Here is a 14,804-nt window from a genome sequence, read left to right on the forward strand (position 1 = left end):
TCCGCACAGTTTGATCTTTATCGCACAGTTTTACCATCTCAACTCACCCAGAAGCTCCAAACCGTTCCGGCGCGCTGCACCCTCTTTCGATTCCTTCACTTTACGACTGCAGTCCAACGCCGGCCGAATCTTCGCGCGTTCTTTAAAATCGGCCAATTGAACCTGCGGCTGGTTTTTTGAGGTCGTAAACACATAATAAAATGGCGAGCAGCTTTAACGAACAGACAATCGAAGACGCGCCGGCCGCCAGCACCTCTGCCGATGCCGCTGCAGGAGCCGACGTCGACATGGCCGAGGACACACCCGCCGCCACGAGCGAAAATCCTAAGGGCTCCGAGCTTCCCTTTGCCGAGGGCGTTACCGAGGATCTTATTCCGGAGCGTGTCACCTTCGCGCAGTACCTTTCTACTCCGGTGGTCACCTTACTGGTTGGCTCGGGGGACAACGAGACTATCCTGACGGCGCACCAGGGGCTGCTGGTCAAGAGTCCGTATTTTGCCGAGGCTTGTGCCGAATTTGCGGATGATGGGAGCGTGAGTGGTCTTGCCTGTTCAATGGGTCATTGGGGAGGAGCTGGCGCTAAATCTGAAACCAGCCGCGTCAAATAGAGCTCCCCGACGAAGACGTGGACGCAATGGGGTCCTTCCTCGAGTTCTTGTACACAGGCGATTACTTTCCCAAGAAGGTTCCTGGCCAGCGCACTCTCGAGAAGCACCCGTCGGTTCCTGAAGTAGACATGACGGGCGAGCAGCTCCTCAGGCACGCCAAGATCTACACCCTTGCGGAGAAGTTCGGTCTTGCCCACCTCAAGAACCTCGCGTCTAGCAAGATCCACTGCATCAACTCGACCGCTAAGGGCGAGATTGCCTACGCCCGTTACGTCTACCAGTACACCACCAAGGAGGACACGACCATCCGCGTTCCCGTTGCCAACTTCTGGGCTACCCGCTCCCATTCCCTTCGCGCTGAGGCCGAGGAAGAATTTCGTAGCCTCTGCTTGGAGTTTCCCGAGTTCGGTTACGACGTGCTTAGTATGTTTCCCTTCTTTTGTCATGGAGTCCCATTTTTGGTCTTGTGGTGGCAACGCTGACCCGTTTCTTTTCTTTTCTCCCTTACAGCTCGCGTACTCGACGAGAAGCTCAAGCGCGAGCGCAACGAAAAGATGCATCCTGGGACGCCCGGAAGCGCTCGCAAGCGGCCCCGTCACAGCAGCGCGGCGGCTTAGGCGAGCAGAATGCGGCGCGGAAGCGCACGGTGGGAAGCGTTCGTGCGTCTTGTGCTGCTAGCCGGGCGTGGCCTAACATGGCAGTACCTCAGCAGTCCCCATCAGCTGGCCGGCTGCCGTTCTTCGAATGTATACTATAGTGCTATCCTTCCTGGGGTGGCCACCCTGGGCCCTCCTTGGCTCAATTGGCTCAAGTGACTGGGTGATGGGCTAACTAGCTTTGGGAAATATGGCTGGTCAGTTGTACACTTGGCCAGAGAACACCCATGGTTTATAATGCCAATTATTTAACTGGAGGTGCGTGTATCCTAGGGTTCAAGGTCTAAGTCACCAGCCACAAACCTTCCTGGGTGGCGCAAGCCAAGGCAATTTGATCATCGACTTTGGAGGCTCGAGATTCGCGGCGTAAACACCCATTGTACCCTCTTTCAAAGATCACGCCCTCACAGCAGACGTAGGTATGAGGAGCTGGCGATACAACACAACACGTTATTAGTATTTGCTCTCGGTTGGGCTCATGATTACACCATTCTCTTTTGTGCCCCGCGAAATATGGTCGGCACGGCGGCCTTGTCAAGCCCAAGACCATTTCCAGGCCTTTTATTAAGTAGTCTCCAAAACAAGTCAACCCTTCCACATGATTGAGGGCTACATAATTCGCTATTTTCTGCTGCCCCCACACCTCTTCTAGCCTGCCCGGCTAGCTCAATCGGTAGAGCGTGAGACTCTTAGAAAGGTCCATCTCAAGGTTGTGGGTTCGACCCCCACGTCGGGCTCAATTCCCGACAGCGATTGTCTCCTGTCAATTCTTTTCTCCATTTTTAATCCTTTTTCTCTCTCTCTCTCTCCTCTAAACTCTGAGATACTGCACACTTACTTGTATTGGGCCCTTTCGCTCTCATTCTTTATTATGCGTATCCCACAAGCCGCTACGATTCGCAAAGCATAGCAAAACTTGTTTCTCCCCCTCGTCCCCCTTCGCTGGCATCAGATAGCTAGCACCGTACGTCGCTTCGCCTAGCATTTAGACTTTTCGCAAGCTTTCTCTCTGAGCCATGTTCACCTGCCGTTACACCACCGAAACCTCTTCCACATTAGACTTTTTGTTTGGTTCAACTAAGGTCCGACTTCAAGCCTTATCTACTCTAGGGCTGTTGTAATGGTCGCGCCTACTCTCCTCAATTACGATGCAGATTTTCTCTAGGGTTTTGCCTCGGCAGGAAGCCGCGGGGCAAACGGATCACACGTCCTGCAACCCTTTACCCCCCTGCCTCTCTAGGACTTTCCTTTGCGACTCTGTCTTCTTCTCCTCAATTTGCCGTCAACTTGACCACGGCGCGGGCAAGGCCGGGCGCGCTAGCCGTGACCGTGATATCTCCCTTCCGGTTGGCACGCACAATCCCCAAGGCAAGCCCGCTAAAGGCCTTGCGCGTCCTGGACGCAAATGATGTGAAATCCCGGGGGTCGCCGTTATCCGTCGCCACGATCTCGCCACCGCCGCGACCCGACACGGTGAAGGTAATCTCGTTATCCGCCTGCGGCACCACATTGCCCTTGCTGTCTACCACCGTGGCCGTCAAGAACGACAGGTCAAGCCCGTCGCCCGCGATCGCGGACCGGTCCGCTCTCAGGCGAAGGGCCGCGGGCGCTCCCGCCGTCACCACCCTATCACTGGCCCACTGCCTGCCATTCCTGTACGTGACAACGCGCACCTCGCCGGGCTGGTAGGTGACGTTGTCCCAGCGGAAGCGGTAGACGGACTCGGACTCGCGCCGCAGACGACCCTGCGACTTGCCGTTGACCCACAGCTCGGCCTGGTCGCCGTTGGAGAAGACGTGGACGGGCGTGACCTCGCCGACGCGGTCGGCCCCCCAGGTCCAGTGCGGCAGGATGTGGGCGACGGGGTGGTCTGGCCGCCAGCGGGCCTGGTACTGGAAGAAGCGGTCCTTCTTGAACCCGGCCAGGTCGATGATGCCAAAGTACGAGCTCCGCGCCGCGTAGTACGGCGTGGGCTCGCCGATGTAGTCCCAGCCGGACCAGACAAACTCCCCGGACACAAAGGACGCGTTGTCCTGCGCCACGAAGACCTTGTCGGGCGACGAGCCAAACGGGGCCGTATACAGGCCGTAATCGCTCACCTGGAGCAGCGTGTCGTTGCCGCCGCTCCCGACCGTGTAGTTCGCGGGGGCGCTCGTCCAGTTGGTGATGGGGAAGAAGTAGGTCCCGCGGGTGCTTACGGTTGCCGCCGTCTCGCTGCTGACGATCAACTTGTCCGGGAAGGCGTCGTGGAAGGGGAGGTAGAGCGGCGGCGTACTGATGCCCGGCAGGCCGGCGTACGGGCCCGTATCACGGATGCCCTCGCCTTGGTAGTTGAGGCTGATCACGTCGAGCTCCCCCGGGAAGGGCATGTTCGGCCGGGCCGCGTTCATGGACGCCGTTACGGGGCGCGTCTCGTCCTCGGAGCGGACGATCTGGCGTAACCGCCTGGCCACGGCAGCGCCGCTGTCGCCCGTGGTCTGCTCCCCGACCTCGTTGCCAATGCTCCAGATGATGACGGACGGGTGGTTACGGTCGCGGCGCACCATGGCGCGAAGGTCGGCCTCGGACCAATCGTCGAAGATAAGGTGGAAGTCGTTCGGGTTCTTGGACAGCTGCCAGCCGTCGAACGCCTCGTCATAGACCAGGATGCCCATCCTATCTGCCAGATCCAGCAGTTCGGGAGCAGGGGGGTTGTGGGAAACACGGAGAGCGTTGCAGCCTAGTTCCTGGAGCACTTCGAGCTGGCGTTCAGCCGCGCGCACGTTGAAGGCGGCCCCGAGCGCGCCGAGATCGTGGTGGCCGTTCACGCCCTGGATCCGGATCCGCTCGCCGTTAACCAGCAAGCCATGATCGGCGTCATAGACGACCGAGCGGATGCCAAAGTCGGTCAAGTACGTGTCAACGATGTCATTGTTGCGGTTATATAAACGCGTTACAGCAACATGCATATTCGGCGACTGCGAGGGCGGTGGACCCCACAGTGCTGGCTTCTTGACAGTGGTCGAAGCGTTCACCGAGACCTTGTGGCCCGCCGCGACGGTGATGGTCTGGCGCGGGAACGAGGCCACCTTCGTACGGGCCTCCCCGGTCGCCGAGTCTACGACATACACATCGGTCACCACGCTCAGCTCCTGAGAGGTCTCTCCAGCGTTCTCGACCTGGACGGCGAGGTCGAGGACCGCGGACGATTTGGACACGTTCCTCGATGTGATAAAGGTGCCCCACTGCCCAATGTGTGTCGGGCTTGTCTTGGTGAGCCAAGCATTGCGGTAAATGCCTCCGCCGGGGTACCAGCGCGATGAGTTCGCGGGATTGTCGACGCGGATGGCCAGCAGATTGTCGTCGCCGAGCTTGAGGTAAGGCGTCAGGTCGAGACGGTAGGAAGAGTATCCGTAGGGCCATCCCCCGACGAGGTGGCCGTTGAGCCAGACGATCGAGTACGACATGGCTCCGTCGATGTCGAGGTAGATGGACCTGCCCTCGTCGGCCTTGGTCATTTCCACCTTTCGGCGGTACCAACCGATGCCGTGGACGGGCAAGCGGCCCATGCCGCCGCCGACGGGAACATTGTCCCCGACGTAGAATGGACCCTTGATGGCCCAGTCATGTGGCAGGTTGACGGTCTCCCACTCGGTGTCATCGTAGCTCGATCGCACAAAGGGGATGCCGATGGTTGGCTCGCCGGAAGGGCGCCGGTGTCGTGCGGCCGGGTCGACGATGAAGTCATTAGCCGAGGGCAGAATCCACGGTTTCAAGACGGTCAAGTCTGTGCGGTTCGCGTAGTCGTTGCGGCTCAGGTCGTAGGCCAGATTGTCGGTGTTGTACTCGCTCCGGTAGAAGCGCCAGCCGGTGTTGATGCTGATCCTGTCGCGTCCCCCTTCCTTTGGTAGTGGCTTCGCGTCTACTACGGACAGCAGCAGCGGGCCTAGGAAGGCGAGCCCACAGGCATTGGTGAGACCATTGGAGAACCACATGATGGCACAGCGCTAATATGCTCTACTGTGTAACTGCGGCAAGCCATCTGCAGGTAAGTGGTGCCTGCTTAAAACACTACGACGCTATATGTATGTGCAGTACATATATAATTATACCTAAGTGTGCGTGCACCCCCTCGGTCTATTTCGCATCTTCCAACCACAGCCGTGAGTTCCTCGGGCTGTCATAATACAGGCTAAATTATTAGGTTGAGTTTGGTGGGGTTGCTGGGAACCAAGGAAGCCTAATCCTTACGCTCCTCCCGAGTCTTCATGATACCACAGCACGTTGTGAATTCTGTGGTGGCAGCGAATCCTCCATCTGCTCATTGGTGGGGAAGCTTTAATCCGTCGCGTGGCGGGGAGTCCGGGCTGGAGAGGGCGCGCTTGGAGCCGCGGTAGCACGCCTACGGAGAGTATTAATCCGTACTAGCGCAGAGATCGACGGAGTTATGATAGGTGCGTCTCTTGCCAAAGCCGTGGGAAGGATCGCTTCGGTGTTGGAAGTGTAATTACGGAGAAAAGAGCGAGCTAAGCAATTCACGACACCGATCGGCATCATCGTCCGGGTTGGGAGTTAAAAAACAATCGTGTTCTATCTGAACACCTTCCCTGGTCTTCTTTTCCTGTTTCCCCGCTTTCTCGTCGCCTCTCTAGCCCGGAAAAGCCGAGCCGGGTGTCTCCCCATGCGTGGGGGCCGGGGTGTTGACCGGTGATCTTGGTTAACTTGGAGACGGCGAAGTTGTTAGCCACAGTATAGGGTTTGTAGCAGATAACTATAGGGGTTCTTTTTCTTGTCGGGCAGGGAGCAGATGTCACAGAGTAGCAAAGAAGGTCAGCGCATTCGCTCTTCTAAGCCATAATCATATCCGCCTCCCAGTCCTTCGCGTTGCTAGACATGGCCGACCTGAACGATCAGTAAGAAAACATCAAACTCTAGCGTATTTATGCTTCATTTGTCCATCGAGCTATTATTATTCTTTTGGCTTGCAGAAGCTGTCGGCCTCAGTAAGGTCCATTGCCTTCCGTGATCTGATTACTCTAGGTTCCGCAGCTCATCCCGAGTTCCTATTTAACTCTTTCCTGGATATCTGGAACGTCCTTAAACATCTTCTCGTTAACTCTACTAGGCACTTCAATGTCCTAAATCTCTACCATTCTTGAGACTTTACCTAACTACTGAGTGTCTTGTCGTCTTGCTAGGCGGCGACATTTCGTACATTCATAATAGATAACTCTAGTCGAAGACAATACTCATATATCACAGGCTACTTCTCCATCTTTGTTCTATCTTACAAGTGCCATCATACGAAGATGTCAATACCCGCGCTAGACATATTGGGATGAAGAAGAGCTCCCGGCTCGTGAAGGGTACATGTAACAACCGCTTCTCTTAGCCCCCCCATAGTTGAATATTGAAACACGGAGATCGTTTGTGTCCAGTATGATTGCCATGGCTGATAGCTTGCCTTTCTGATATTTATCACTGACGATCTTCTGAACTCAGATCCAACTTGGCTTCGATGGCTGGTGTGATGGTGCTGGCCTTCTTAACACTAGCAGAGGCCGCCACCTTTGTCGTGACCGTTGATACCATCTGTCGGCGCGTTCGAGCAGAGGATTTCTACATCCAGTGTGGGTGTACTTCAACTCTAGGTCCTATAAGCCTCAGGAAGTGGTTCCGAGGGGAATTATACTTTCCCTGATATAATCGCAACCTCGTCCCAAGCCAGGCAAACTCACCTATCACAAGTTCCAACTCTTAATGTTTCCGTTACAGGTCCGTCAATCATTTTGTTATATCTACACTTGTACATCACATATCCCCATACAAAGTCATCAGTTATACAAACGTGACCGTCATCAGGAGCATTCCGACATGACGCCAGCCACCAGTCACTCGCTGCCCAAGTAGATGACAACCTACTTGTCAGTACATTTCAGTCATGTACCTGAATTATCGTTATCACAAGAGCACCAACAGCATAAATCTAAGTTTTACTTAACCCTAGCATAATTACGCCTTGCAAAAAGGCCGATTTTCCTAGAATATCTTTATCACCGGCCAAAAATCATCACCACTCAGCTCAATGCTAATCAGGAGCCATCGCTGGATGTTCACTCGAAGACCGACAAGGAACTCAATGAGAAGGAACAATAAATACTCGCTGATCACATACGTAACCCATATCTTTCATCAACAAACAGCCCACCAGCCATCACTGATCACTCGCTCTAACAATCCGCTGTATACACCGATCTCGCTTAAACCTGCTTCAAATAGTCGAGAATCCTGTCCCTCTCCTCTACGGGCATCACGCGTAGCATGTCGCGCACGCCCCTCCAAGCAGCACTCTCGGTAGCCTCGTTGTTGCTGCCGGCGCGCACGAGATCCCGCATTTCGGCCGCGATCGCCTCGCTCCTAAGCGCATCAACCTTATCGTGTACCAGTTTTCGGTTCTTCTCATACCACTCCGCCACCTCTCTGTCATTGTTCGCAAAGTCGGGAATTCCGCTCCACGCCTGCAGCATGGCGAGGTGACGATCGCGAGCTGCCTCGGTTGATGCCGAAGAGTACGTGGCACCACCCTTGCTGTGGATGCCCAAGGTGAGGTTCTTGATGCGCCGGAGAATATATTCCTCATTAAGTCTTCTGCGCACGCGCCAGTAGAAGAAGCGTCTGGCATTGCGCCACTCCAGCACTTCCCTGATAACACCCTTTGCCTTCATGCGTCCGGCGCGGTCGTGCAGGTCGGCATACTGCAGGCTGATCTGGGCGTAGACGGGCAGGAGCTGCTGTTCACGCTCCGTCATCTGCTTCTTGAGATTGTCCGTCTCCTCCTTGGATAGACCCTCCTTGGCCATCTGCTTCTTGAGACTGGCATAGAGTGGATCAAGGCGGGCCATCGTTTCGAGCTGCTTATCCTTTCGGTACTTGATGCCAATGATACCCTCGGGCTCCAGAACACCACCGCGGGCTTCCACGTCCGCATACATCTCCATAAAGGTGGGGTTGATGGTTGGATCTACGACGACCCACGAGCCACCGCGAAGCTCACCGAAAGGCGGAATGTAGATGAAGACGGGTTGCTCAAACTTGACCAAGGCATCAACAATGAAGGAGCCATACTTGAGAACCTCGTTGTACATGTCACGCTGGCCACCCGAGAAACCGCGCCAGTTGGCAAGAATCATGAGCGGCAGCTGCTCACCGTGGTTGAAGTCGTTGATGGCTTGAGCCGTCTTGAACGCGGAGTTGGGGTACCAGACACCACCGGCCTCGATCGTGAGCTGCTCAATCGAGTCGGGATTGGCAGGGTCGGCGGGGGTGATGTTGTCGACAGATCGGGTCTCGACGCCGATGACGCCCATAGGGATGCCGCCGAGACGGGCACGACCAACCACAACAGTGCGGGCCCAGCCGCCAAGCGTTTCGACGAATGAATCTTTGTCAAACAGGCCAGGTTGGAAGCCATCCTCGTCCTGCTTGCCAGCAATCATCCACCTTACATCGTAAGGCTGCTTCTGAGGCGGCGTGTAGACGACGTCTCGGTCCCAGTGATCGACGCTAGGGAGGATCGGCACCGGGGCATTTCGCTTCTCCGGGACAAATGACATCCATTCAACGATCTTGGAGACGCCGGCGAAATCGTCATTAGCTGTCAGATGAGAGACACCGTTTCGATACATGATTTGGGTGCCGCCAAGTTGCAGGTTGGAAGTGTAGACTTCACGTCCGAGCAGATTGTTGAGCGCGGGAGCACCAGTGAGTATGATGGGTTGACCCTCGATCTGCACAGCACGTTGGCCGAGACGTACGAGGTACGCACCGATACCTATCAAAAGTCAGTTTGTGCGGCATAGCAAGAGAACAGATAAAACTTACCGACAGAGCGGCAGGTCACGAGCGTGCAGGTGAAGATGTCATTATAAGCCCTGCTTGTGGCACCCGCAATCAAACCCGACCCACGCAAGCATTCGACGCCCAATCCGTCCTCAGCGCCGACGATAGTGACGATTTTGTGCCGCTTCTCACCGTCTTCCGTGACTTCTTCTGTGATGACCTCATTCTCAAACCTATGCTTGGCTTCATCCTTGAGGTAGAGATACTTGAACCCGGCTTCGGGCTTCTCGGGATCATTCCAAGCGACGTCAAAATGAGGCATCAACTCGTTGGCGAGACCGAGACGGGCACCAGAGTTTGCCGACAGGTAAATTCGGGGGATGCCCAGCTTGCGAGCCAACTCAGTGCACTTGAAGAAGAAATTGTCCTCCTTGGGACCGAAGGAGCCAATGTTGTAGGTGATGTCGTTGGCCACAACAATGAACTTACGTCCCGCGGGGTATTCGGGCGTACGAGCGTTGATCAACCAGCCGACCATACCGCAAGTGTTAGTGCCAGGCTCGCGGGACACCTCGGCCAAGTTGTCCTGATCGTCCAAGACGAGCTCGTTGAAGTCGATGCATTCACCAGTGGGGGGCTGATTTGGCGCCAACGCAGGATTCGCCTTGACCGCATTTGTCCAGCTGTTCTGAATTGCCTGGCGGAAGAGTTCTGGGAAATCGTAGACGTATTGGGTCCCCATGAGGTGAGCCTTGTAACGCTTGGGTTGCAACCAGTTCTTGGTCGGGTAGGGCGTCGAGACCGGGAGCAAGTGCATCGAGCCAATCTTAGTGGTACCGCCAATAGAGTGAAACACCCACTCGCCCTTCTCAGATTTACGCTCCGCGTACATCTCTACTTGGATGACGTATCCTGAGGTGTTGGTGATGATGACACGCAGGGGATACGGGGTGTTGGTGACTGGATCCGTGCAGATGATGCGAATCTCAACCTGCGCGACGCGCAGGCGCCATCCACGGGGACCAAACCGGTCCAGGAAGCCCTGCAGCGACTCCTCGACCTCCTTGGGTTGCAGTTGGAAGATGGGGCTGAAGTTGAGGAACATATGGTTGAGATCCGAGTTGCTCGTGCCAATGATCTCGAGTGCGTCGAAGATGTCGTTGATAACACGATCCGCCTCCGAGATCAGGTACTCAGCAGTGGGGATCTCGTCACGCAGTCTGCCTGGTCGAATGACGGCACGGGTAAAGAATCGCCGGTCAGTCTCAACGTCCTTGCCGATACCCTCGTAGACGTGGATGTTCTTGTTCTCGGTGAACACCGGCTTGATCTTGAACTTTGACAGGCGGGCGAGTTCAAGCTGGAAGGCGAGAGACGGCTCGATGTGACGAATGCTGTCGTCTTCGACGTAGCTAGGACCCCTGAAGGTGTAATAGCCGGGATAGGAACCGTCCTTTCGGCCGCAGATGAAGGTGACGCGGCGAACACGGCGGGCCAAGAGCTCTTCCCTGAACTGTTGGATCAGAGGCAGAATATCCTTCAAGGTCTCGTCGTCGCTGCGGCCTTCGGCATCCTGAATCCCAACGTTGACCACAGCAGAGAGCTCATCCGTGCTGTCGAGGCGTGCAGGCGGTCCCGGTCGACGCTTGTCGCTGAGCTCGAGCAGAGGGTTTGGACTCTTCTTGCGTCCACCAGCCATCGGAATAGTGCTGAGAGCCCTCGAAAACTGATCTTCGGCGTCGTCGAGATACTTGCAAGCGATGATCACGCCCTTCCGAACCGGTTCTTCCTGTGCCCTCTGCGACAGGTACGACATGTCGCTGATGGAGCTGATCCGGGAGAAGTTCTGGTCGACCGGCGTCGCAGGAGTTGACGGAGCGGCCGACTGTATCGGCAAACCGAATTCCGACTGGCCGATCTTGCGAAGAGCAAATTCCCAGGAGACGAAAGAAGGCGTCTTGTCGTCGTCGGTATGGTACTCGATTTTCTTGAGAACATACGCACGATAAGCCCGACGAACATATGTCTCTAGTGCAGCCAGAGACACCCAGGGATCCTCGTGGGCGAAGAAGAGCGTAAGCACGTCGAACACGGTATACTTGGAGTCGACAACTTCTTTGATGATCTCCAGATTAGGTTGGCGGTGATCCCAACCGGTCTCACCGTACCGGGACTCCACAACAGAGGAGCGAAGAATATGCTCCATTTGGGCGGTCCTTTCCTCGAGCGACGGCAGAGCGCACTGAATGAGAATCTCGCGTGCCTTGAGCGAGACCTTGGCTGTTTGACGAGACTCAAGCTCAGCCAGCTTCCGCAGGACAGGCCGGAGAGTCTTTGCGACATTGCCGACATTGGGCTTGTTCGGGCGATACTCTTCGAGAATGGCCAGCACCAACGAGTTTTTCGCGGCGACTCTGCTATGGGAGAGCACGGTTTGAACAACCTTCTGAATGTCGTCCTTGTGCTGATCCCGAAGTTTCAAGATGACCTCCTCATCCTGCAACCGGCGACCAGAGAACAGACGCTCCACATCTGCGTACTGGGACAGCAAATCTGCAATGACGTTGAGTTCGCGAACTTTCTGACCGTCCGCGTAACTTTCAAGAATTGCTGTGAGTGGCGCCAGGGTGGATCTAAGCAGCTCGGCGTCGGCCTGTGACTGGATGTTCTCGTCAAGGAACTTTTGGAGTGCCTTGATGAGATTCCGCGCAGGGAACTCGGCGTGCCTTTGCGTAGCACGCTCCAAAACTTGTGTGAACTGGGCCTCAAGTTTGTTGGGCATGCGGGCATGGAGTGCCGAGAATTGAGCCGCAAACTCGCTGTACGGCAACTGCGGGTCGCGAAGGACTGCGATTAACTCTCTCAAAGAGTCTTGCATGACGATCTGGTTGTCATAGCCCAACAGGATATTCCTGAGCGTACTGTACTGGAGAGAGAATCGCTGTGAGGGCTTGTTGCCAACCACGACTGGAGTGCCGTAGTCCGGAAGCTGGCCCATGAAAGGCTGGGCCTGCTTGACCCGACTTGGGTCGTCAAGAGCAAGAATGCCGAGAATGTCACCGGCCTCGAGAGTCACGCCGGGCTGCTTGATAAACTGCACGATGCCGTCCTCTTGAGCAACAAGGGGCATGTACATCTTCATGACCTCCACCTCAGCGAAGGTTTGACCGGACCGGACATGGGCGCCGTTTTCGACCGTGTACTTGACCAGCTTACCAGGCGACGGGGACCGTAGCTGGGTTGGGTCGTTCTCCTGCTCGAGCAGGCACGTCTTGCCGTCGACGGATAAGCGTGTGGCAGCCGCTTCCTCTTTCCAGTAGACGTTGTGACTGTGACCACTCAGGAGAATGAGGAGGCCGCCATCACTGAGGGCACGCACGCCGACGGTGCACTTGGACCCGTTGATGAAGAGACGGTAGCTGTCAGAGCTCGAGCGGGTGACGGTAAACTTATAGCGGAAGCCCTCATAGATGAAATCAACGGGGAAAACTGTTTTGAGAATATCTTTGGCGGGGACCTGCCCCTTTTCGAGACCGGCGCGGTACTCAGCGAGGCATGCCTCGCTTGCGATGTGTGCTTTCGTAACAGCACCGCAGACAACTGCGAGCATGGGGTCGGGCCTCTCGGCGGTGAGCTTCTTGGAAATCAGCTCATCGAGCCAGCCGGTTGTGATGGTGTTTTGCTCAAAGGCATCCGTCTCGAGCAGCTTGATCAGATACTCTACCGTAGTCCGGAAATCGCCACGGATACTGAGCTCCTTCAAGGCGACAACCATGTGTTTCCGCGAGGCAGCACGGTTCTCGCCGTAGGCGAAAATATGCCCAAACTGAGAGTCCGAGTAGCTGTGGATTCCACCAGCCGAGCCGACCGAGAAATAACCCCACACGTTGGAGCTTGAACGGAAGTTCAAGTCATGGAGCACGCCATTTGACGGCTTGAAGCCCTCGCCCGGGTCTTCAGAAGTGATACGGCAAGCAGTGGTGTGGCCCTTGGGTGTTGGACGCCTCTGCGTTTTTTCACTCTCCGGGTTCTTGAACTCAAAGTCGATCTCCGTCGACGTCTTGGGATCCACGCCGTACAGAAGTCTAATGTCCCGGATGCGGTGTAAGGGCAGTCCCATGGCGATCTGGAGCTGGGCAGCCGGCAGGTTGACGCCGCTGACCATTTCCGTGGTTGGATGCTCGACTTGCAACCGGGGGTTGAGTTCCAAGAAGTAGAACTTGTCATCGGCATGCGAGTAGAGATACTCGACAGTGCCAGCGGAAACGTAGCCGACGAGTTTGCCGAGACGGACGGCAGCCTCCTCCATGGCTTTGAAGGTAGCGGGCTTGGCAATCGTGACGGGTGCCTCCTCGATGATCTTCTGGTGTCTCCGCTGCACCGAACAGTCTCGTCCGAACAGGGAAATGTTGTTGCCGTATTGATCCGCGAGCAGCTGTACTTCCAAGTGCCTGGCACTGTCCGCCAACTTCATGATGAAGATGGGCGAGCCAGGAATTTCACTGGCTGCTGCCTTGTAGAGCTCTTCAAACTTCTCTTCGTCCATCACTTTCCGGATACCCTTGCCACCACCGCCTTCCGAAGCCTTGATCATAACGGGAAAGCCGATCTCTCTGGCCTTCTCCAGACCTTCTTGCCACGAAGACACGCAACCCCTGCGGTAGACCTCGTCGGGAACCGTCACAATGCCCTTCTCGTCAATGTGAACATCGTTGACACCCGAGCCAGACCAGGGAATGCATGGCACATCAGCGTGTTGTGCGACAATGGTCGAAGAAATCTTGTCACCAAGAGATCGCATTGCAGAGCCAGGGGGCCCAATGAAAACAATCTTCTTGGGTGATGCTGCAAGAGATTCGGGAAGTTTTGGGTTCTCGGAAGCGTGGCCCCTGTTCATCACTCGTTAACGCAACTCTGACTGAAAGGGTGATGTCCAGCTGCCCACCATCCTGCCCAAACGGCATGAACATCCATTCGCTCCGCAACGTCGACGATTAACTCGACGTTGGCGTAGTTGTGGTTATTTGTGCCGCCAGGAACCTCGACATAGTGGTCTGCCATGCGGATATAATCGGCGTTTGCTTGAAGATCTTCTGGGGTGGCCATCACTGTGAACTTGATGGCCCGTTCGTCGCCGAACGTCTCGTATGCCCATTTCCGTACCGACCGGATCTCCTTGACGGCGGCGATGCCGTTGTTGGCAATCAATACCTGCAGAGAAAGCGATGGTTAGGAATGCCCTCCAAGAAAGGCCCAAACCTCGGAGCCAATTCTCCTCCAGGACACGTACATTGGTAATGACCGTGTGACCACCGTGGCTAGCTACGAAGTCTTTGACTTTCGACGGGGGGGCATTTTCAAGTGTATTCCCACCGATGAAGTGAGAGGGCAGATTATACTGTTCGGCGTACGTTGCCCTGCCGTTAGTATGGGGAGCGTTGACGCCGCTCCCTTGACCGTTGGTTTCTGCCATTACTGCGCCTGGTGCAGATTGACAAGAACCTGAATGAGAAGTGTGGTTGTGGTCGAGTTCCACCTCTTTGTGTGTACCACGAGGGTGGGTGTGATACTCGGGCGTTCGGATAGTTTCCCCGACTTAAACTAGCCGACAACGATATTGGGGAGCAGCAGCACGATACTAAATGCTGACCAAACTCCAGATAGCCATCAGCTCACTCTGTCCGAAATCTTGGATCCGGGGAAGGGCGAACCTTCAAGCGCA

At 55.7% G+C, this 14,804-nt stretch overlaps 3 protein-coding genes and 1 non-coding gene across 4 annotated transcripts; 2 read left to right on the forward strand and 2 right to left on the reverse strand.

Moving 5' to 3' along the window:
• Nucleotides 1-200: 200 nt before the first annotated feature.
• P884DRAFT_210333 (uncharacterized protein) lies at nucleotides 201-1,225 on the forward strand (the record flags this gene model as incomplete). The annotated part of the gene is made up of 3 exons (XM_069438994.1): nucleotides 201-533; nucleotides 596-1,031; nucleotides 1,119-1,225. The coding sequence occupies 3 exons, from the start codon at nucleotides 201-203 to the stop codon at nucleotides 1,223-1,225; spliced, it is 876 nt and encodes a 291-aa protein (XP_069294148.1).
• A 694-nt stretch (nucleotides 1,226-1,919) lies between these two features.
• Nucleotides 1,920-2,001, forward strand: P884DRAFT_t164. The gene has a single exon. It is a non-coding gene; the product is annotated as a tRNA-Lys (tRNA).
• Nucleotides 2,002-2,058: 57 nt separating this feature from the next.
• Nucleotides 2,059-5,296, reverse strand: P884DRAFT_250679 (glycoside hydrolase family 2 protein). The gene has a single exon (XM_069440656.1). The coding sequence runs from the start codon at nucleotides 5,236-5,238 to the stop codon at nucleotides 2,536-2,538; it is 2,703 nt and encodes a 900-aa protein (XP_069294149.1). The 5' UTR covers nucleotides 5,239-5,296; the 3' UTR covers nucleotides 2,059-2,535.
• Nucleotides 5,297-7,095: 1,799 nt separating this feature from the next.
• P884DRAFT_332360 (acetyl-CoA carboxylase) lies at nucleotides 7,096-14,722 on the reverse strand. The gene is made up of 4 exons (XM_069445782.1): nucleotides 14,373-14,722; nucleotides 14,028-14,293; nucleotides 9,125-13,971; nucleotides 7,096-9,074 (listed from the first exon to the last, which is right to left on the reverse strand). The coding sequence occupies exons 1-4, from the start codon at nucleotides 14,553-14,555 to the stop codon at nucleotides 7,504-7,506; spliced, it is 6,867 nt and encodes a 2,288-aa protein (XP_069294150.1). The 5' UTR covers nucleotides 14,556-14,722; the 3' UTR covers nucleotides 7,096-7,503.
• Nucleotides 14,723-14,804: the final 82 nt, after the last annotated feature.

The sequence above is a fragment of the Thermothelomyces heterothallicus genome, assembly GCF_042370625.1.
Source record: "Thermothelomyces heterothallicus CBS 202.75 unplaced genomic scaffold P884_scaffold_31, whole genome shotgun sequence".
Taxonomy (NCBI): domain Eukaryota; kingdom Fungi; phylum Ascomycota; class Sordariomycetes; order Sordariales; family Chaetomiaceae; genus Thermothelomyces; species Thermothelomyces heterothallicus.

Coding starts and splice junctions, on each gene's coding strand:
- P884DRAFT_332360 (XM_069445782.1), bottom strand. CDS start 14,555: ATGGCAGAAACCAACGGTCAAGGGAGCGGCGTCAACGCTCCCCATACT. Junction 13,972..14,027: donor CATGCCGTTTGGGCAGGATG/GTGGGCAGCTGG, acceptor AGTGATGAACAG/GGGCCACGCTTCCGAGAACC. Junction 9,075..9,124: donor CGTGACCTGCCGCTCTGTCG/GTAAGTTTTATC, acceptor GACTTTTGATAG/GTATCGGTGCGTACCTCGTA.
- P884DRAFT_250679 (XM_069440656.1), bottom strand. CDS start 5,238: ATGTGGTTCTCCAATGGTCTCACCAATGCCTGTGGGCTCGCCTTCCTA.